This window comes from Trachemys scripta, chromosome 11 (assembly GCF_013100865.1).
Source record: "Trachemys scripta elegans isolate TJP31775 chromosome 11, CAS_Tse_1.0, whole genome shotgun sequence".
NCBI classification, from domain to species: domain Eukaryota; kingdom Metazoa; phylum Chordata; order Testudines; family Emydidae; genus Trachemys; species Trachemys scripta.
This window is the reverse complement of record NC_048308.1, coordinates 11200651-11222328: the sequence shown is the minus strand read 5'-3', so window position 1 is coordinate 11222328 and position 21678 is coordinate 11200651. Positions and strand designations below refer to the sequence as shown.

The 21678-nt window shown below is 44.1% G+C and overlaps 1 protein-coding gene across 1 annotated transcript in view; it reads left to right on the top strand.

The window, feature by feature from the left end:
• Positions 1–17590: 17590 nt before the first annotated feature.
• MUC13 (mucin 13, cell surface associated) overlaps positions 17591–21678 on the top strand; it is a 29956-nt gene continuing 25868 nt past the window's right edge. The window contains exons 1-2 of the mRNA XM_034786002.1: positions 17591–17597; positions 18732–18821. Coding sequence (XP_034641893.1) covers positions 17591–17597; positions 18732–18821 — 97 coding nt within the window. The remainder of the gene's footprint in view (positions 17598–18731; positions 18822–21678) is intronic.

Here is a 21678-nt window from a genome sequence, read left to right as displayed (position 1 = left end):
GGCTGAGGGGCACAGCTGCAGAGGAGGTGTGTGTAGGGAGGTGGGGAAAACATGCAATTGAACTTCACCCTCTAAACTGGGCCTCCAAAGAGCCAGTTTTGTCCCCATCCCCCCCGCCACCCACCCACCCACAATTTCCCTTGTGGAGTCCACTGCTTCAGTCACACTAGCATAGATGTGTAGGGGGAGAAAAAGCGATTAGGATGAAAGTACAAAGTGATCCCCTGCAGGAGGATGCTTCCAGGGATGGTTGGGGTGGCCTTTCTATCAGACGTCCCTCCTATTGTCTGGGGGGGGGCAGAGGTGAGAGGTTTTCACGCTGATAACAGCTCTGTTTTGGATCTGATCCCCATGGCTGACTATCAGTAAGCCACAGAGACTTGCTCCGGGCTCTGCAGATTCAGGCTCTCTGCTTGTTCAGAGCCTCCTTGACAACATTCCCCAAAAGCATGTGAGAGATGGTCCAGCTCCAATCACTCTACAGGAGAGGGAAGGTCTCCTTAGGATTCTAGCTGTGCTCATGGAGCCAGACTCGGAAGGCTGGAGCTTCCTTATGGCTCAGTATCACAGGACACAAGGAAGAGAATGTAAAAAGCAACAGAGAGTCCTGTGGCACCTTTAGGACTAATACATGTATTGGAGCATAAGCTTTCATGGGTGAATGCCCACTTCGTCAGATGCAGGCAATTAGGATGAAGGTACAAAGTGATCCCCTGCAGGAGGATGCTTCCAGGGATGGTTGGGGTGTAAGAATGATTCCCTCATTTGCTATACCAGCACTGAGGCATATAAATGGTGCTGTCTAAAAGGTTTAAGAAAATCTATCAGAATCGAGCTGGCTGGTAAATTCCATCTCCACCTGGAGAGGGGAATGAATTCTCCACCCACCCATAAATACTGCAAACACTTGTGTTTCTCCACTTTTGGATCTGGCTAGAAACCAGAAGGCTGTGTGAGGGGGAAGCCATCTAACATTCATAATTTTGAAACACTCACTCCTTCCGTTCCCATGATCATGCTTGATTCCTGAATACAGATGTTTCATAGTTTGGTGGAAATTAAAACATCAGGGGGTAGTCATGAAACAGATTGACAGAGCAAGAAGGGTACCCAGAAATCACCTACTACAGGACAGGCCCAACAAGGACAATAACAGAACACCACTGGCCATCACATACAGCCCCCAGCTAAAACCTCTCCAGCGCATTATCCACGATCTACGACCTATCCTGGCAAATGATCCCTCACTCTCACAGACCTTGGGAGGCAGGCCAGTCCTCGCTTACAGACAACCCACCAACCTGAAGCAAATACTCACCAGCAACTACACACCACACCACAGAAACACCAACCCAGGAACCAATCCCTGTAGCAAACCTCGTTGCCTACTCTGTCCCCATATCTACTCTGGTGACACCATCAGAGGACCCAACCACATCAGCCACACCATCAAGGGCTCATTCACCTGCACATCCACTAATGTTATATATGCCATCATGTGCCAGGAATGCCCCTCTGCCATGTACATTGGCCAAACCGGACAGTCCCTCCGCAAAAGAATAAATGGACACAAATCGGACATCAGGAATGGTAACATACATAAGCCAGTAAGTGAACACTTCATTCTCCCTGGTCATTCTATTACAGATTTAAAAGTCACTATCATTGAACAAAAAAACTTCAGAAACAGACTTCAAAGAGAAACAGCAGAACTAAAATTCATTTGCAAATTTAACACCATTAATCTGGGCTTGAATAGGGACTGGGAGTGGCTGGCTCATTACAGAAGCAGCTTTTCCTCTCCTGGAATTGACACCTCCTCATCTATTATTGGGAGTGGACTACATCCACCCTGATTGAATTGGCTCTGTCAACACTGGTTCTCCACTTGCAAAGTAACTCCCTGCTCTCCATGTGTCAGTATATAATGCCTGCATCTGTAACTTTCACTCTATGCATCTGAAGAAGTGAGGTTTTTACCCACGAAAGCTTATGCCCAAATAAATCTGTTAGTCTTTAAGGTGCCAACAGACTCCTTGTTGTTTTTCCCAAGATAAACAGTGAATCAAGCTGTGTTTGTCTGCTCCTTCCCAGCATCACTCTCTTGGAATATCAAGATGGCCGTGCTGTGATCCCAGCCCACAACAACATTATCTTTTGTGTGTGTTAAGGTTGTTGCTACTATGCACATCATATACCTAACACAAAACCACAGCAATGAAAAGGGAAGGCATCTAACATGACATGCCTGTTACTGCTCCCATCAGAGAGGCACATCTCACTGCTAGAACGATCACTATATATCATACCACAACCATAACTCTGTCCCAGTTGCGATGACAGCCTTCCACAGAGCTCCCTTCCCCAGACTCCCCACTACCATTAACTGTCTATCTCTCTCTCATTCACACACACACACACATATATGTTTGGGGAAGAAGGTGCTGGATGGCAATTTCTACGTTCTTATCATGGCAGTAGATGGGCCTGGTGTATTTTGCCCCTCTCGGCAGAGAGCTAATCTTCAGCTCTATGCACCTGCCGGGCCAGTTGGATGGAACTCTGCTCATCAGTCTAGGGGAGGAGAGGAAAGTCCAGCTCTGGTCAGCTTCATTTAAATGAATTATAATATTGCTTACCCATAATTCCCTCTACTGAGTTTGGTTGGAATACCTTTATGCTTTGATTGTATGCGTGAGAATAGAGTCTTCTTATTACTATGCTCTTGGAAGGGCATAACATACAGGTGAGGACCTGGAGAGAGTGAGCCACCTTGACTTCATGGGAAGTGAACTAAGGTTTGGTAATGAAACTCAGGCTTATCAGGGAGGAGGGCTTTGTCCTAAAGGTCGGGAGCCAGAGTCCTGGTTTGCTCTGAGTCCCACACTGGGAGACTCTGCATCTTGTATAGCGTGAATCCGCAGGAGTTGGCCAAACTGGACTGTGACGGCAGCAGCAGGACAGAGCTGACTTTGCAGTGAAGCCCAGCCAGACAAATGGCGATGGTGCAGAGCTGACTTTGCAGCAAGGCCTGACTGGAGCAGTAACGACAATGATGCAGAGCTGTACGTGCAGCAACCTGACAGACAGCAGCAATGCTGAGCTGACTTCACAGTGCCCCAGCCCAGCAGGCTGGTGAAAGCAGGGCTAATATTACAGAACCGGACCATATAGATGCCCACTGGAACAGAACCTGGCAGAGTGGTTCTCTGGACTGGAAGAGAGGTGGAGATGAGTCGTTCCTTGGTGCCCCTTGACTATCACTAACTGGACTCAGGAGTGGGGTTTTAGGCAGTTGGGGTTGGGGTGGGACTAAGAGTTCTGGACCTCCGTATGTCAGACAATTATTATTAGAACTGTGGGGGGCCCAAACTCCTTATGCTCTGATTTGGGTGGCTCTGGTTCATTTATATAAATGAGGGGTTTCATGTATCTAGTGATTGCTAGTCCCCTTTCCCCCCCCCAGATAAACAGACCCTTGTGGTTCCATGTTCCCAAAGAAATCTGAGGGCTTACACATAGGGAAGAGGCGCCTGCAAAGGAGACCAAGGACGTTACATTTTAATTGCCCAGAGCAAGTAATAGAGCTACAGCTCTGACTGGGCCCTCAGGCCTTAGCTTTATTTATTCTTAGGAAAGGCCTTCTAGACAGATTGAACCCAGCCCTGACAGAAGGGTTACAGGCCTAGCAGAGCAACTTCAAAACTTTAAACAGCAGCGAAGAGATTTATAATTGACCCCACAGTCAATTATGTCGACAGTTGCTTATGCTGACACTTGTCTTGCCAGGAGTTGAGGCTAAAGAGTGTTTATTTCGCAAATCTGCTTTGTTCAGGCTCAGTCCAACTCCCATTTCTGTGGCTTCCAAACTCCAGCTGTTTTTCTGTTACCTTTTACTTTTCTGTACTGAAATGTACGTCTTGGCCTAGAATTTGTATCCCACTGAGCATATGTAAAGAATCATTTGCTTATATGACTAATGCAAATATGAGCTGAGGCTTAAAGTGCCATCATTTTACAGCAAGTTAATTGTTGGTATTAAGCAAGCTAGCATCATTCTGTCTCAAAGTCTAAAGAGGAAGCTAAAAACAAATTAACATCATCCATTTGCTGCCATTTGCAATTCTGACGTCAGTTAGAGGTTGAACTCTGTACCTGTTAGAACAATCTTAAATGAGCAGACATTAGGAGAGAAACCACTTCCTCGTAGGATTACCTGAGAGCAGCCGCAAAAATGAAAGGCTTCGTATCTCTTGCCCTTCTGCTTAGCTTTGCTTTCTGTGCCGAGAAAGGTAAGAAACGCTATCTTCTATTCTGGGACTTTTAAATAAGAACCCAATTCATCTACACAGGGAATGGGTAACATTTTCCTAGTGGTGCATTTACTACGGTAGTTCTTAAAAGAATGAAATATTCAGCAGAAGAATGGTTACATTTCAGCGCTTCTAGTTTCTGATTAATTAAGGGGTGGCAAAATTTAACCGACACCAAGTTTTACCTATTCACAGACCCAGACAAAAACATTGTTGTTTTGTGATTAAATTGATTTCGTGCATAAAGTTGAGATCTGTTTGCATGACCTATGTACTGGAGCACAATGATTAAGCCTTCATTAGAAAAGATAAGAAGCGGGGCTATTTTCATCAGTAAATGTTCCACTTCAGCTCCAGGAGAACTGTGTGCTGTAGGTGTCCTTTATTTCAGCAGAACACTTAATCCCTGAAAGAATAATCCTCACAAAAAACAGCTCACACCAGCTGATCCACACAGGATTTGATCCTGCCCCGTTGAAGTCAATGGGAGTTTTGCTGTTGAGATTGAAGGCATGGGATTGGATACCCAATAAATTATAAGGGGCTGGGGATATGTATCTGATATCTAGGGTTAAATCTAATAAAGTATCAAATCAACAAAAGCCAGGAATATGCCAAGTGAAAGCTGAGAGTCAATCTTTAACTTATTTTATTTGACCCGAGCATTATAATAACAAGACAGAGCAACAGCCTTAATTCCTTCCTTCCTGATTTTTTTGTAATCTAGGAGTACATTCAGAAGTGGGGGGAGGGGTGGGAAAGAGCAGGCGCTTGGATGGCAGCTGTCTGAAGGTCTTCACAGCTTTAGAGCAATGTGAGGGGTGGACACAAGCTCAGTAACCAGGGCTGCCCCGGGGGGGGGGGCAAGCGGGGCAATTTGCCCCAGGCCCTGGGCCCCGCAGGGGCCCCCACGAGAGTTTTTTGGGGCCCCTGAAGCAGGGTCCTTCACTCGCTCTGGGGGCCCCGGAAAACTCTCACGGGGCCCAGGCCCTCGGGGCTTCTTCCGCTCCGGATCTTCGGCGGCAATTCGGAGGCAGGGGTCCTTCCACTCTGGGACCCGCCGCCGAAGTGCCCCGAAGACCCGCGCTGGGGGTCCTTCCGGCCCGGGATCCGCCGCCAAAGTGCTGGGTCTTCGGCAGCAATTCGGCGGCGGGGGCCCCCCCACCGCCGAAGACCCCAGGCCGCCTGAATCCTCAGGTTGGCCCTGTCAGTAACTATAGTGATACACACACAATACATTAGATAAACCAGTCATTGTGACGCATTCATTTCTTCCAATGCCATCGAAAATTGCTTTGAGATCTGCTGATGGAAAGTGCTGCCTACGAGCTAGGTGGTATTATTATTATTTCCAGTTGCACACACAACGAATTGGGCACTGTACGAACATGCATAGCGTACAGTCCAATGACCTATATATATTATAAACATGGAGACATAGGAACTGCTGTGCTTGTTCCCAAATCTTTAATTTTTAAATGAAAATCCTTTGGAGTCGTTTGCGGGCAGCCATACCTCATGCATAGGCGCCGTCTTTATGAGTTGCCAGGGGGTGCTCGACCCCTGCTCCGCCCCAGGCTCCGCCCCCCACTCCACCCCTTCCCCCAAGTCCCCATCCGAGCCCTGCCTCTTCCCACCCCCACTGGCCCCCTGCCCCATTCCAACCCCTCCCCCGAGCACGCCCTGCCCTCACGCCTCCTCCTCCCCCCGAGCACCTCCTGCATGCTGCTGAACAGCTGATCCGTGGCGGACAGGAGACGTTAGGAGGGAGGGGGAGGAGCTGATTGGCAAGCATGCAGGCAAGGCAGTGGGAAACTGTTGTCTGTTCTGTACCAATTCTGTAGCTAAATACACGATTTCAGTATCCATGGCATTGTGCTTGAGCCTTAAATTTACCTTTAAATATGTAAAACCTCCTCCACCCTTGTGGGGTGTAGAGTAGGTTTATAATGGAAATGCTGCCCCAAGCTTTGTCTGCAGAACCTGGTGCTGATAACACATGGGTATGGCCTTCCTTCAGGTTAAGGTTAATACATAGCAAAGTGAATCTTATAGAGAATGCAAAACACCTGTTCTTTGGGAATTAAGCCAACCAACCCTCAAACCTAATCTAATTCTGTTCCTGTTGAAATCAGATGGCTGCTCATTAAAATAAGGGACTGAAACTCACTAGTGCTGGCTATCTTGTTGACCAAACCTATGTTAAGCCTCCTGTAGCAGGTTTCAATCAGAGGCCAACAGGACCAATGGGCCAACCATGGCTCATCAATTCCCTGGTGCCCCAAAGATCTCCCAGACAGATAGGAGAGAGGGAAAAGAGGGAAAGTAGAGGGACCCAGGGCCCAAAGGGGAGAGGTAAGGAATGTCTCAGTCACCTCTTCCTGGTGCACCTGACCAGCCTTCCCAGAACCACTTCCTATCTCCCTGCTCTCTCTTCAGTTTGGGGCGTGGTCACCGCCTGCTTTCTCTCCAGTGGGAGTTTCCAACCAGTTCCAGCAGCTCAGTCTGTTGACTGAGCATTCCCCCACCACGTCTCTTCCTAATGTCCAGGCAGAGAGTGGGGGAGGCAAAAGGGGCAGGCCCCTCTCCTCCCATCCCAGTTGAGTCTTGAGACCCCTCTCCTGTGAATCGCTTGTCCCCAGAAGCTGCAATCTGGCTTCATTTCTAGCCTGCAACACCTGTTAGGATGTACCCAGCTTCTGAAAGGATCCCAATCCAGGGCTTCTTTGGAGCAGGCATAGTGGTCTCCTATGTCCCAGATGGGACCCACACTAGCTCTCTTTCACTGGCAACCTACATGCATGCAGGGCCGGCACCAGGCACCCAAGCACATGCTTGGGGCGGCACCTGGTAAGGGGCGGCGGGGGGAGTGCGGCGCGGCATTCCGCGGGGGGGGGGCGCTCCGGCGGCGCGGGGCAGCTCGTCACGGCGGGGGGGGGGGGGGCGGGCTCCGGTGGCGCGGGGCTCGGCGGGCGGGCGGCGCGGGTGTGGCGCTGGAGGGGGGTTCTGGAGAGTCAAGGAGAGTTTTGCTGTTGGCTTCAACAGGAACAGGATAAGACCTAAGTCAATCTTCCTCAGATTCAAACGGGAACTAGAATATGATTTTTTTAAATGTGTTAATCTGTAGTTTACATGTTAGCATTTGTAACGTTAATCAAGTAAACTGACAATTTCATTCCATGGTAATTTCAAAAGAAAGGTCTGTTCTTACAGAAGTTTTGTCTTTAGCTGCAGTCTGGGCAGAGTCTGTCCCTTGCTCAATATAGATTTACCAAATTGGTGTAGTGAGGTTTGCATTTTAGGATTTCTTTACTCTTTTATAAAACTTCTCTCTACCCACACCTTCCCCAGCTCCAAGAGTTAAGCAGAAGAAATGGAAGGTAATGGTGCTGATAGTGCCACTTTTTCTTCCCACACAATATCTGGTAATTTAGAGAACTCTGTTATTTCAACCTACAGTTACATTTACTTTAGATGTTAACACTGACAACAATCTCAGGATTTGTTCCCACGGACGTCCCCTAGTGGTTTCAATAAATATATATTATTGCATCCTGTGAGAATACAGGTTACTTTACATGTTAATATTTGGGACATTAACATAACAAATGGACAAGAACATCACATCTCCCATTTTCAAGGAAATTAACTTTCATGAGCTATTTCTCTGAGTTAGGATCAGAAAAGCAAGAGAAATGGAACTGACTGATTAGTAAGCTTGGAAGGATTACATTTTTATTGCTAAATGTTGGTAAACGTCAATTTCACTGTAAACAGAGAAACCAGAAAAAATATTTCCTTCTATACTAGTTGAAATTTACAGATAAGCAAAGTAAAAAAAAAAGCTACTTGAGAGCTTCTTAGAGTTTAATACAAGAATATTTACTTAATATATTTTGATACATGATGTTAACAGTGTGTTTTTATGGTTTATAAAACTTCCACTTATTTAATCTTACCACCTGCTGTCATTAAAAGTTATTTTGACACCCCCAATTATTTCCCAAAACTGCAAAAACTTAAATTGATCAAAAATGTTAAAAAGCTTAAAAATAAACACCTATATTATATATCAAAATTATTTTTAAAAAATTGAATTCTGCCACCCTTATTGATAGTATTAAAATCACCTGCTGCAAATATTTTTCTATTGAAAAATTGTAAATAATACCAATGATGATTTAATTGTGTAGAACCAACAGACCAGCTGATGATATTAAACACATACTGTCAATTTGAAATTTAGTTAATTTATAAAATACATTTAAAGGAAGCTTCAGGTCCCAGAATCCTTTCCTGGAGTCCTCGTCCAATCACCTCCCCAGGCCTCTGGCTCTTTGTCCCAGTCTTTTTATCCAGCCAGTCCCATTTCTGATCCCAATCCCTGGCTCCCGTCCACAAGAATTCAGCCTGAGGCAATTACTCAGCATGGAAAATTTCAACCCAAACAGTTGAAGTTTGGCAAAGTTACAAGCCGTTGAAAAGAAGGTCCTATAATAGAAGTGTTTAGCAACTTTAATCAGAAGAGGTGCTACCTGCCCTGCCTATAATATGAGGTTAAAAGGAAGGAGGAACAAATATGATGCTGTAGAAAAATAATTATTGCTAATAAATAACACTCAATCTATTGTCAAGTATCAGGGGGTAGCCGTGTTAGTCTGTATCTACAAAAACAACAAGGAGTCTGGTGGCACCTTAAAGTTAGTCTTTAAGGTGCCACCAGACTCAATCTATTGGTAACATTTGTTTTGCTAATTATTAGTGTTGTGGTAGACTTTGAAGCCTCAGTCATGGACCATGATCCTGCAGTGCTAGGCGCTGTACAGATGGAACAAAAAGACCATCCGAGCCCCCAAAAACTTACAACCCCAATGGTGAAGATCCAGCAAATAGCTGGTGAATTTCATCCTGGGTGCTTCATGTTCTAGATTTTTCTCTCTGGGTCCCAATGGTGGCTTTGATAATGTTATACCAAAGCATAGATACATTTATGTTAACTTTAACATAACAAAGAGCTAAGGAAATCACATGTCCCATTGCTCAGAAGTTAAAATTCCCATGGGTGATTTTTCCCTGAGTAAGGATCAGACCTGAGGGCTATATATAGGTTATGTTTTAATCAGATTGTCAAGTTGAGTTTTGAAATTGAGGAGGCATGGTAGAGTTTGCTCCCTCTGAGACTTAAAAGCACCAAGCACAAATATGATGCAGACAAATAGTAATGACTAATAAATAATATATTTATTCATAAAATCGTGGAGTAGCTGGTGAATTTCACCCTTGGTTCTGAAGGTTCCAGGTGCTGTTCCCATGGATACCCCCTTAGGATTTAGATAAATTTGTTCTAATAATACCTGTTACCTTTTGGAGCCTAAGCATAATAATTGGACTAGAACATCACATCTCCCAGTTGCTAGGAAGTTAAAACTCCCATGCGCTATTTGCCCAAGTTATGATCAGAGCCGATGTCCATAGATGTCAGATATTTACCACGCTCTTGTAGTCTGTGGATATTTGTTTTCTTTGGTTCATCAGCTGCAACTCCAAGGAGGCAACAGCCCTTTGGGGGGTGCCAAGCTGCTGCTGACCACATGGCGCTGACAATCCCAGGGTTTGTTCCCTCTAATGCCCCCTAGTGGTTTCAATAAATATATCTTATCCTAACGTTACTCCTGGGGGAATTCTGTGCCACTGCGCAATGCAGAATTTTGCAGAAATTAACGTTGGCGCAGAATTTCCTTTCCCCCACAGAAATGGGCTGCAATGCTGCTAGCCACCACAAGGGGCTACTGAACCCGGCAGAGCCCAGCTCACACATAGAAGACAGTGCTGGGGGGCGGGGGAGGAAACTAGAGGATTCCAGGCAGCTGCAGTTCCCAGCATGCCCTGAGGGAAGGAGAGGGCAGTGCACAGGAAACTCCATGCAAGCCTGGGACCAAGCATCAGGCTGTTTCTCCCTCTGGATCGCTGGGCTCTGGGGGCGGAAGGATATGGATGTCTAGGCTGGGGGGAGGCATGGCTGGGCTCGGGGGCAGGGCCAGCTCCAGGCACCAGCTTGGCAATCAGATGCTTGCGGCAGCCACTCCAGAGAGGGGCGTCAGGTCCAGCTATTCGGCGGCAATTCGGCGGATGGTCCCTCATTCCCGCTCAGAGCGAAGGATCTTCCGCCGAATTGCCGCTGCAGATCACGATCGCGGCTTTTTTTTTTTTTTTTGGCTCCTTGGGGCAGCCAAAACCCTGGAACCGGCCCTGCTCGGGGGTGTTAGTGGTTGGGGGATCAGAGAAACAGGAACTGGGTTGTCAGAGGGTTTCTTTAACTCTCTACTCCTGTGAGAATTTGTGTGTGTGTCTGTATTTTTACAGACCTACTTGCTGGCAGGTATTTTGAAATAAATTACCAAAAAATTGAAACTGGCATGACTATGTAGTGCTATTTTGACAAATAACATTTGCAGAATTTAAAAATTGTGCTCAGAATTATTAATTTTAGGATGCAGAGTTGCCCCCAGGAGTACAAGGTGATAACATTTAATGTATATGTTAATAGTTGGGACATTACCATAACAAATGGCAAGAACAGCACATCTTCCATTTGCAAGAAAGTTAAAACTTTCATGGCAGTTTTCTGAGTTTGCGCCAGGCCTGATGTCAATATATACTTACTAGGATGTCATAGCGTGGCTTGTATTTAAAAATTTGTTTCTTCTTTTGTTGTAAATACCCAAGTCACCTCAACTGCGCCAGGTAAGCAGGAGGAATGGAACTGATTGATGAGTATGAATCTTAAAATCACCATCAAAAATATTTTGCTATAGAAAATAATTGTAAGTAATAAATAATACTGCTGATGATTTAATTGTGAAGACCCAACAGAGTAGCTGATGTCAATTTGAAATTTAGTCAGTTTATATAATGTGTTTAAAGGAAGATTGAGGTCTTCTGTTTTCATCACGCTCAAGGAGTGGGACACCCATACAAAGAATGGGGATGGAATTGATTGTCTGACTCTACAGGGGAACCACGGACACAGACTAGACACAAAGTGATATCAACTGCCCGAAGTAAAGAAACTGACTAAACAGAGAAAAATAGGTTTTTTTCCTCTAAATTATGTGGCGTTTAAATTGTGTTTCCTGTTTTCCTCACCCTATAGTAGTGTGAGACCCATATAAACAAAAGGAGAAACTGTTTATGCCGGGGAAATAGTGAAACTGACTATACACATGGTGCTGTCAAATATGTGGAGTAAATCAACTAAACAGAGAACATTTTCCTCTGCTTTAGTCATGCAGCTATCTTGTAAATATTGCAGGTAACATGTTTCACAGCCATAAGAAAGATTCTTTAGGTTGGAGCAGGATATTTATTTTTATAGGTGAAAAACAATGATTGCTAATAAATAACACTCATCTCTTGGTAATATTTATTTATTTATTTATTTCTGTTGAAGTAGACTTTGGAGCCCCAATCATGGACCATGATCCTACAGTGCTAAGCGCTGTACAGACCAAAAAAAAAGGACTATTTAAGCCCCAACGAACTTACAAACCTAATGGTGAAGAGCCAGCAAATAGCTGGTGGTGCTTCATGTTCTGGGTTTTTGTCTCTAGGTACCAATGATAGATTTGATCAGTGTTATACCAACGCATAGATAGATTTATGTTAAAAGTTAACTTTAATGTAAAAAAGAGCCAAGAAACTCATGTGACCCATTGCTCAGAAGTTAAAATTCTCATGGTGACTTTTCCCTGAGTGAGGATCAAACATGACATCTATATATAAGTTATATTTTAATTAGACTGTCAAACTGAGGGTTGAGTTTTGGGATCATTTAATCTGTTAAAGGAAATACCACTACTGCACTTTTCCCAGCTACAAAAGTCAGCAGTAGGCACAGAAGAGATTGCTCGCTATGAGGTTTAAAAGCACCAGGCACAAATATGGTGTTGTAGACAAATACTGTATTTATTAGTTGGATTAATAAAACTGTGGAGTAGCTGGTGAATTTCACCCTTGGTTTTGAAGGTCCCAAGTGGTTTTCCCATGGTTGCCTCCTGAGGATTTAGATAAATATGTGCTACCAATAGCTAATTACAGTTAATTGACATGTTACCTTTTGGAGTCTAAGCATAACAAATGGGCTGGAACATCACATCTCTCTCAATTGCTAGGAAGTTAAAACTCCCATGAGCTATTTGCCGAGTAATGATCAGAGCCGATGTCCATTGATGATCTGCATTTACCAGACAGTTCTAGTGATGTGGATATTTCTTTTCTTTGTTTTGTTTTTTTTTGGGGGGGGGGAAACTTAGAGTAAATATTTCAATCTATAGTTACATTTATTTTTAGATGTTAATATCTGTTACATACGCATAATAAATGGACAAGGGCATCACACTTCCCAGTGGTTGGGAAGTTTAAAACTCCCACAAGTGACTTACCTATGTAATAATCAGAGCTGATCTGCAGAGATGTCATGTATTTAGCGCTTTGGTAGGAGGTTCTGCTGCAGCTTTCACAGCTATGTCAGGTAAGCAGAAGGAATAGGAGTGGAGTGGGGAGTGATATACCTGATGCTTCAAAGCATCAGGCACAGCTATGGTGCTGAAGAAAAATAATTATTATTGATCAACTAATTTGGGGCACCAAATATATCTTATCCTAACGTGGTAACATTTAATGTCCCCTTTGGGTTCGAATGGTGATTTTGGTAAATGTTATTCCAAAGCACAGATCCATTTATGTACAATATTAACATTCACATAACAAACTAAAAAAATCACGTCCCATTGCTCAGAAGTTCAAATTCCCATGGGTGATTTTTTCCTGAGTAAGGATCAGACCCATAGTCTACATCTAAATTATATTTTTCTCTGTCAAATTGAGGTTTGAATTGTCAGGTCATTTACTCTCTTATTGGAAATACCACTACCGCATTTTCCCCAGCTACGAAGTCAGTGGTAGGCATACAAGAGATTGCTCAGTCTGAGGCTTAAAAGCCTCAGGAACAGATATGGTGTAGACAAAGAGTAATGAATAATAAATAATATATTTCTTTGTTGTAGTCATAAAATGGTGGAGTAGCTGGTGAACTTCACCTTTGGTTTTGAAGGTCTCTGGTGCTGTTCCCACGGATGCCCCCTAAGGATTTAGATAAATGTGTCCTAACAATACCTTTTACCTTTTGGACTCTAGGCATAATAATAGGGCTAGAACATCACATCTCCCAGTTGCTAGGAAGTTAAAACTCCCATGCGCTATTTGCCCAAGTTATGATCAGAGTCGATGTCCATAGATGTCAGACATTTACCACGCTGTAGTGCTGTGGATATTTGTTTTCTTTGGTTCATCAGCTGCAGCTCCAAGGAGGCTACTGCCCTTTGGGGTGTGCCAAGCTGCTGCAGCGGATGCTGTCTGCTGACCACATGGCGCTGACAATCTCAGGGTTTGTCCCGTCTGATGCCCCCTAGTGGTTTCAATAAATATATCTTGTCCTAAGGTTCTAGTGATTTGGATATTGGTTTTCTTTTGTTCGTCAGCTGCAACTAGTACAGTTGCATGAAGTAGGTTTAGGCAGTGTTATTTTGACAAACAAATTTTGCAGAATTTTAAAATATTGTGTGCATAATTTTTAATTTTTGGATGCAGAATTTTTAATTTTTAGTGCAGAATGCCCCCAGGAGTATAATGTGGTGTCATTCAATGTATATGTTAATATGTGGGACATTAGCATATCAAACGGACAAGAACAGCACATCTTCCATTTGCAAGGAAGTTAAAAATTTCTTGGCAGTTCTCTGAGTTGGGTCAGGTCTGATGTCTATATATATTTACTATGATGTCATAGGGTTGCTTGAATTTAAAGATTTGTTCCTTATTTTACAGTAAGTACCACTTCCACGGAATCCAGCACTACCACGGCACTCACAACTACGCTAGGTAAGTGGGAGGAATGGAACCGATTGATAAGTATGAATCTTAAAATCACAATCAATAATATTTTGCTACAGAAAAGAATTCTAAAATATAACTGATAATGACGATGATTCAATTGTGAAGACTCAACAGAGTAGCTGATGTCAATTTCAAATTTAGTAAGTACAATGTGATAACATTTAATGTATATATTAATATTTGGCACATTGCCATAAAAAATGGCAAGAACAGCACATCTTCCATTTGCAAGGAAGTTAAAACTTTCATGGCAGTTCTCTGAGTTAGGTCAGGTCTGATGTCTATATATATTTACTAGGATGCCATAGGGTTGCTTGCATTTAAATATTTGTTTCTTATTTTACAGAAAATACAACTGCCCCGGCAACCACCAATACCACGGCAACCACCAATACCACGGCAACCACCAGTACCCCGGCACCCACAACTACACTAGGTAAGCGGGAGGAATGGAACTAATTGATAAGTATGAATCTTAAAATCACAATCAAAACTATTTTGCTACAGAAAAGAATTGTAAAATATAACTGATAATGACGATGATTTAATTGTGAAGACTCAACAGAGTAGCTGCTATCAATTTGGAATTTAGTCAGTTTCTAAATGGTGTTTAAAGGAAGCTTTCAGGTCCTCCGTTTTCGTCACCCTCTAGCAGTGGGACACCCATACAAAGAATGGGGGTGGAACTGATTGTCTGACTCTACGGGGAACCACTGACACAGGCTAACACAAAGTGTTATCAAATGCCCAAAGTAAAGAAACTGAGAAAAATAGTTTTTTCCCCCCTAATCTCTCTGTTAAAGCCATTTTGCAAATAAAGCACGTAACAAGTTTTTTCACATAGAAGCGTGTTTTAAGTAGATGGAAGTTCTTTTTAAAAATCCAGAGTTTTATTTAAACACGTGGCGCTAGAAAACTTGGGTGTTGAAAAATAATAGTAAATAACACATACAACTGCTGATGATATCATGGTGAATAGCCATTACATTTGCTGAGCACATTACCCACTTGAAATCCAGTCAATTAAAAACATGACTTTACAGTAATTTCAGTACCTACATAAGTCCCTGAGCCACATGGCCAAATTCTGTGCAGTTAAAATTGTGTTTCCTGTGTTTTCCTCACCCTATAGTAGTGTGAGACCCATATAAACAAAGGAGAAACTATTTATTCAGGGGAAATAGTGACACTGATTATATACATGGTGCTGTCAAATATATGGTATAAATAAACTAAACAGAGAAAACATTTCTCCCTGTTCTAGTCTTTCATTTGTAGCCATCTTGTAACTATAGCAGGTAACATGTTTGTCAGCCCCGAGCAAGATTTTTAGGCTGGTGGAGATTCCTTTAATAATACTGATATTTATTTCTATGTATGTCTGTTGAAGGGGTCCCTGGGTCAGTATATGTTTACTGGACTGTGGTTATGTGGTTTCTATTAAAAGGTGACAGAAATCATATATATGTAACCCTTCTGCCCCTCTAAGTTGGCAGCAACAAGGGCCGGGTTCTGTATCTATGGGTTCCGTTTCAATAACGCAATGCAAAACCGGCTCGAGCCCCCACCCAGTGACCTGGGACAATTACATACCACCCCCTGGGCGCCTCTAAGAGGCAATACTTCCCCTCTCGCAAGCACGGAGTCTGAGTGTAACAGAAAATGTTTAATAACATGAGGTAAACGACATCAGCATTAAATTGGAAAAACACCACAAACAGGATTCATAACACAAACCATGAGCAAAAAACCCACCCCAGCAAATTGGGCTGTGTCCTTTCCCGTTGGTTCTTGAAACCAGCAACCCAAGAATCACCAAAGTCCCAAAAGTCCAACAACCCCAAAGTCTCTTGGGTCCAGCAACCCAAGGATCACCAAAGTCCCAAAAGTCCAACAACCCCCCAAAGTCGTGTTAAGGGGCACCTAACGTGATCCGAGGCTGACGGGGTTCCGCCGCAGCCTTCACCACGAGCTGCTCCACTCCACCAGCTGTCCCGTGAGCTGCTCCCGCCGTCCCACGAACTGCTCTGGCAGCTCCTCCGCTCTGCTCACCGACCTGTGAGCCGCTCAGCTCTGCTCCACTTCAGCCGTCCTTTGGGCCGCTCCCACAAGGCTCCGCTCTGCTCTGCTCGCTGCTCCTCCAGCCGCTCCGCTCTGCTCTGCTCACCGACCTGTGAGTTGCTCAGCTCTGCTCCAACCATCCCCACGAGGCTCCACTCTGCTAGCTGCTCCGCCAGCCGCTTAGCAATATAGCTTCAGGCTCCCCCACTAGTTAACACAGCACTCAGTGATCTCAGCTCTTAAGAACTTTAGCTCATTTGTGATTTCAGCTCTTAGCAATTTCAGCTCATAGTAGGGGAGCTAGTGCACCATTGGCCCAAAGTGAATTCAGCTCAGCAGTCTGTAACTAGACTCCTAATGGAATCAAAGTTAGCTCTGACATTCAACAGTGAAGAGAGAAGGTAGTGCAATTGGTGTTTCAAACCCTCAGAGGGAGCCCATACCATCAGGTACAAATACCTGCCCCCATCCTCTCTCCATTCACTGGGAGTTGTAACCCATGCCCCTTGTCAAGCAAGTGCTACTTAGGTAATGGTGAAGGACTCACTCAGTCCTTCTGTCATACAACAGTTCCACTGGCCTTGATTCACAGAATCAGGGTAACAAAACTTTATTCTTCCTGCCCCAATAACAGAGAAAACTGGGGATCCCACATCAGCCAAAGTAACCACTTTGAGTTGCTGTTGTTTCATGCCAGGTGAGTGGGGGTGCCTATGCAAACAAGATCAGCCCCTGGAGTTCTTTTCCACCCTTGCCATAATTCACCACCAGATGTCAGGGTAGAGCTCATCCTGACTCTGCTTACATCTAGGATGTATCTCCACCACACCTTCCGCTGTTGCAAGAGCTAAGCAGAAGGAATAAAAATGTCAAAGGCATAAAACACCAGGCACAAATATGGTTCTGTGGAAAAGAATTATTAGCATGAATAATTGTGATAATATCACTGTGGTAAGTCAACACAGTACCTGGTGGATTTCATCTCTGGTGCTATAGGAGTAGGATTTTGTTCCTGCTGAATCTTCCTTGTGGTTTTGATAAACATACTGTCCACAAACCTGGTCACAGGTACTTTAACTGTTTACACTTGGAACATAAGCCTAACAAATAGACAGGAACATCCCATCTCTCACTTTTTAGGGAGTTCTAACTCCCATTGGTTACTTGCCTGGGATATTACGTATGTAATAATCAGAGCTGATCTCCAGAGATGTCATGTATTTAGCTCTTTAGTAGAAGGTTCTGCTGTAGTTTTCACAGCTATGTCAGGTAAGCAGAAGGAATAGGAGTGTAGTGGGGAGTGATATACCTGATGCTTCAAAGCATCAGGCACAGCTATGGTGTTGAAGAAAATTTTTTATTACTGATCAACTCATGGTGGGGCACTAGCATGATCTGCAAGGAGGCTACGGCCCTTTGGAGTCTGCCAAGCTGTTGTACCTTCTGCTGAACACATGGTGCTGACAATCCCAGGGTTTGTTCCCTCTGATGCCCCCTAGTGGTTTCAATGAATATACCTTATCCTAACATTACTCCTGGTGGAATTCTGTGCCACTGCGCAATGCAGAATTTTGCAGAAATTAACGTTGGCGCAGAATTTCCTTTCCTCCACAGAAATGGGCTGCAATGCTGCTAGTCGCCACAAGGGGCTACTGAACCCGGCAGAGCCCAACTCACACATAGAAGACACTGCTGTGGGGCGGGGGAGGGAACTAGAGGGTTCCAGGCAGCTGCATTTCCCAGCATGCTCTGAGGGAAGGAGAGGGCTGTGCACAGGAAACTCTGTGCCAAGCCTGGGATCAAGCATCAGGCTGTTTCTCCCTCTGGATCCCTGGGCTCTGGGGGAGGAAGAGGGTGGATGTGTAAGCTGGGGGGAGGCATGGCTGGGTTTGGAGGGAGGAAGGGGGTGGATGTCTAGGTTGGGGAGGGGGAGGCATGGCTGGGCTCGGGGGTGTTTGTTGTGGGGGGATCAGAGAAACAGGAACAGGGTTGTCAGAGGGTTTCTTTAACTCTCTACTCCTGGGGGAATTTTTGTATGCGTGTGTATTGTTACAGACATACTTGCTGGCAGGTATTTGAAATAAATTACCAAAATAGTTGAAACTGGTGTGATTGTGTAGTGTTATTTTGAGAAACAAAATTTGCAGAATTTAAAAATTGTGCTCAGAATTATTAATTTTAGGATGCAGAGTTCCCCCAGGAGTACAATGTGATAATATTTAATGTATATATTAATATTTGGCACATTGCCATAAAAATGGCAAGAACAGCACATCTTCCATTTGCAAGGAAGTTAAAACTTTCATGGCAGTTCTCTGAGTTAGGTCAGGTCTGATGTCTATATATATTTACTAGGATGCCATAGCGTTGCTTGCATTTAAATATTTGTTTCTTATTTTACAGAAAATACAACTTCCCCGGCACCCACCAATACCACGGCAACCACCAATACCACGGCAACCACCAGTACCCCGGCACCCACAACTACACTAGGTAAGCAGGAGGAATGGAACTGATTGATAAGTATGAATCTTAAAATCACAATCAAAACTATTTTGCTACAGAAAAGAATTGTAAAATATAACTGATAATGACGATGATTTAATTGTGAAGACTCAACAGAGTAGCTGCTATCAATTTGGAATTTAGTTTCTAAATGGTGTTTAAAGGAAGCTTTCAGGTCCTCTGTTTTCATCACCCTCTAGCAGTGGGACACCCATACAAAGAATGGGGGTGGAACTGATTGTCTGACTCTACAGGGGACCCACTGACACAGCCTAACACAAAGTGTTATCAAATACCCAAAGTAAAGAAACTGACTAAAGAGAAAAAAATAGTTTTTTTCCCCTCTAATCTCTCTGTTAAAGTCTTTTTGCAAATATGTCACAGCTATGTCAAGTAAACAGAAGAATAGGAGTGAAGTGAGGAGCAATATATCTCATGTTTCATAGCATCATGCACAGCTATGGTGCGGAAGAAAAATCATTATTACTGATCGACTCATCGTGGGGTACTAACATGATCTGCAAGGAGGCTACGGCTTTTTGGGGTCTGCCAAGCTGCTGTACCTTCTGCTGAGCCCATGGTGCTGACAATCCCAGGGTTTGTTCCCTCTGATGCCCCCTAGTGGTTTCATTAAATATATCTTACTCTAACATGGTAACATTTAATGTACATGTTAATATTTGGGACATTATCATAACGAATGGACAAGAACAGCACATCTTCCATTTGCAAGGCATTTAAAAGTTTCATGGCCATTCTCTGAGTTAGGGTCAGGTCTGATGTCAATATATATTTACTAGGACAGGGGTAGGCAACCTATGGCATGCGCGCCGAAGGCGGCACATGAGCTGATTTTCAGTGGCACTCGCACTGCCTGAGTCCTGGCCACCGGTCCGGGGGGCTCTGTGTTTTAATTTAATTTTAAATGAAGCTTCTTAAACATTTTAAAAACCTTATTTTACTTTACGTACAACAATAGTTTAGTTATATATTATAGACTTCTAGAAAGAGACCTTCTAAAAACGTTAAAATGTATGACTGGCACGCAAAACTTTAAATTAGAGTGAATAAATGAAGACTCGGCACATCACTTCTGAAAGATTGCCGACCCCTGTACTAGGATGTCATAGTCTGGCTTGCATTAAAAGATTTCTTTCTTCTCTTACAGTAAATGCCACTACCCCGGTACCCACTAATACGACAGGTAAGCAGGAGGAATGGAACTGATTGATAAGTATGAAACTTAAAATCACCATCAAAAATATTTTGTTATAGAAAATAATTGTAAATAATAAATAAAACTCACAATTATTTAATTGTGAAGACCCAGCAGAGTAGCTGATGATATTAAAGGGACACTGTCAATTTGGAATTTTGTGAGTTTATAGAAGTTCTATAAAAGAAGCTTCAGGTCCTCTCTTTTCATCTCCTGTAGCAATGAGACACCCATACAAAGAATTGCCTGGGTCTACAGGGTAAACACTGACACAGACTAGTCACAAGGTGTTGGCAAATGAAAAATAATGCAACAAACTGACTAAATAGAGGAAAAACAGTTTCCCGCCCCCAATCCCATCCATCTCCAACTCCTTGTGTGAGCTTTCTCTCTTCCTCCTTCCCACCTCCCAGTCCTCCACGGCCTGTCCTCTCTCCCTCCCCTCTGCCCCATCTATATTCCCCATCCCTTCTGGATTCCAATCCCAGCATCCTTGCCTGGAGTCCTTGTCCAATCACCTCCCCAGGCCTCCAGCCCTTTGTCCTAGTCTTTTTATCCAGCCAGTCCCAGTTTTCAGGGCCGGCTCCAGGCACCAGCTGAGCGAGCTGGTGCTTGGGGCGGCAGATTGTTGGAGGCGGCATTCTGCCCAATCCTAGGGCGGCACGGCCGCTTTTTTTGTTGTTCTTCTTCTTGTTCCGCTCCGGCCATCCTGTAGGGGGCGGCGGCGCGGAGAACCAGAGCGCCCTGCAGGGCAGTCCTCTTCCTTCCCTCCCTGCAGACTGGAGCGGAGCCCTCGCGGCAGGCGGCAGGAGGCAGCGCAGCAGGAGGAGCCACGTGGCAGCGCCCCTGCTGTAGCCCTGGCTGCCCCCTTCTCTCTCTCTCCTGCCCGCTCCCTCCCCCTCCCGCCCCCCAGCCGGTCCACCTGCATCCGTGCTCCGGCCGCGCTGCAGGTTTTTTTTTTTTTTGCTTTGCCGTTCTGGCCGCCCCTGTTTTTTTTTTTTTTTGCTTGGGGCGGCCAAAAAGCCAGAGCCGGCCCTGCCAGTTTTGTCCCAGTCCCTTCTCTTACAGTAAATGCCACTACCCAAATGCTCACAACTTCGACAGGTAAGCGGTTGGAATGGAACTGATTGACAAGTATGAAACTTAAAATCACCATCAAAAATATTTTGCTATAGAAAATAATTGTAAATCATGAATAAGACTGACAATGATTTAATTGTGTGGAACCAACAGAGTAGCTGATGTTATTAAAGGGACACTGTCAATTTGAACTTTTGTCAGTTTAAAAAAAGTTGTTTAAAAGAAGCTTCAGGTCCTTTCTTTCCATCACCCTCTAGCAGTGGGACACCCCTACACAGAATTGCCTGGCTCTACAGGGAAAACACTGGCACAGACTAGTCACAAAGTGTTGTCAAATGAAAAAGGAAACAAACTGACTAAAGAAAGAAAAACAGGTTTTTCCTCCAATCTCTCTGTTATTGCCATTTTGCAGATGCAGCAGCTAATAAGTTTCCAGATAGAAGAGAGATTTTTAAGTAGATAAAATTTCCTTTAAAAAAATGGTTTGGACAGGTAGTTGTAGAAAACTAGGTTGTTGAAAATAATTATCTGAGGTTTGCATTGTAAGAT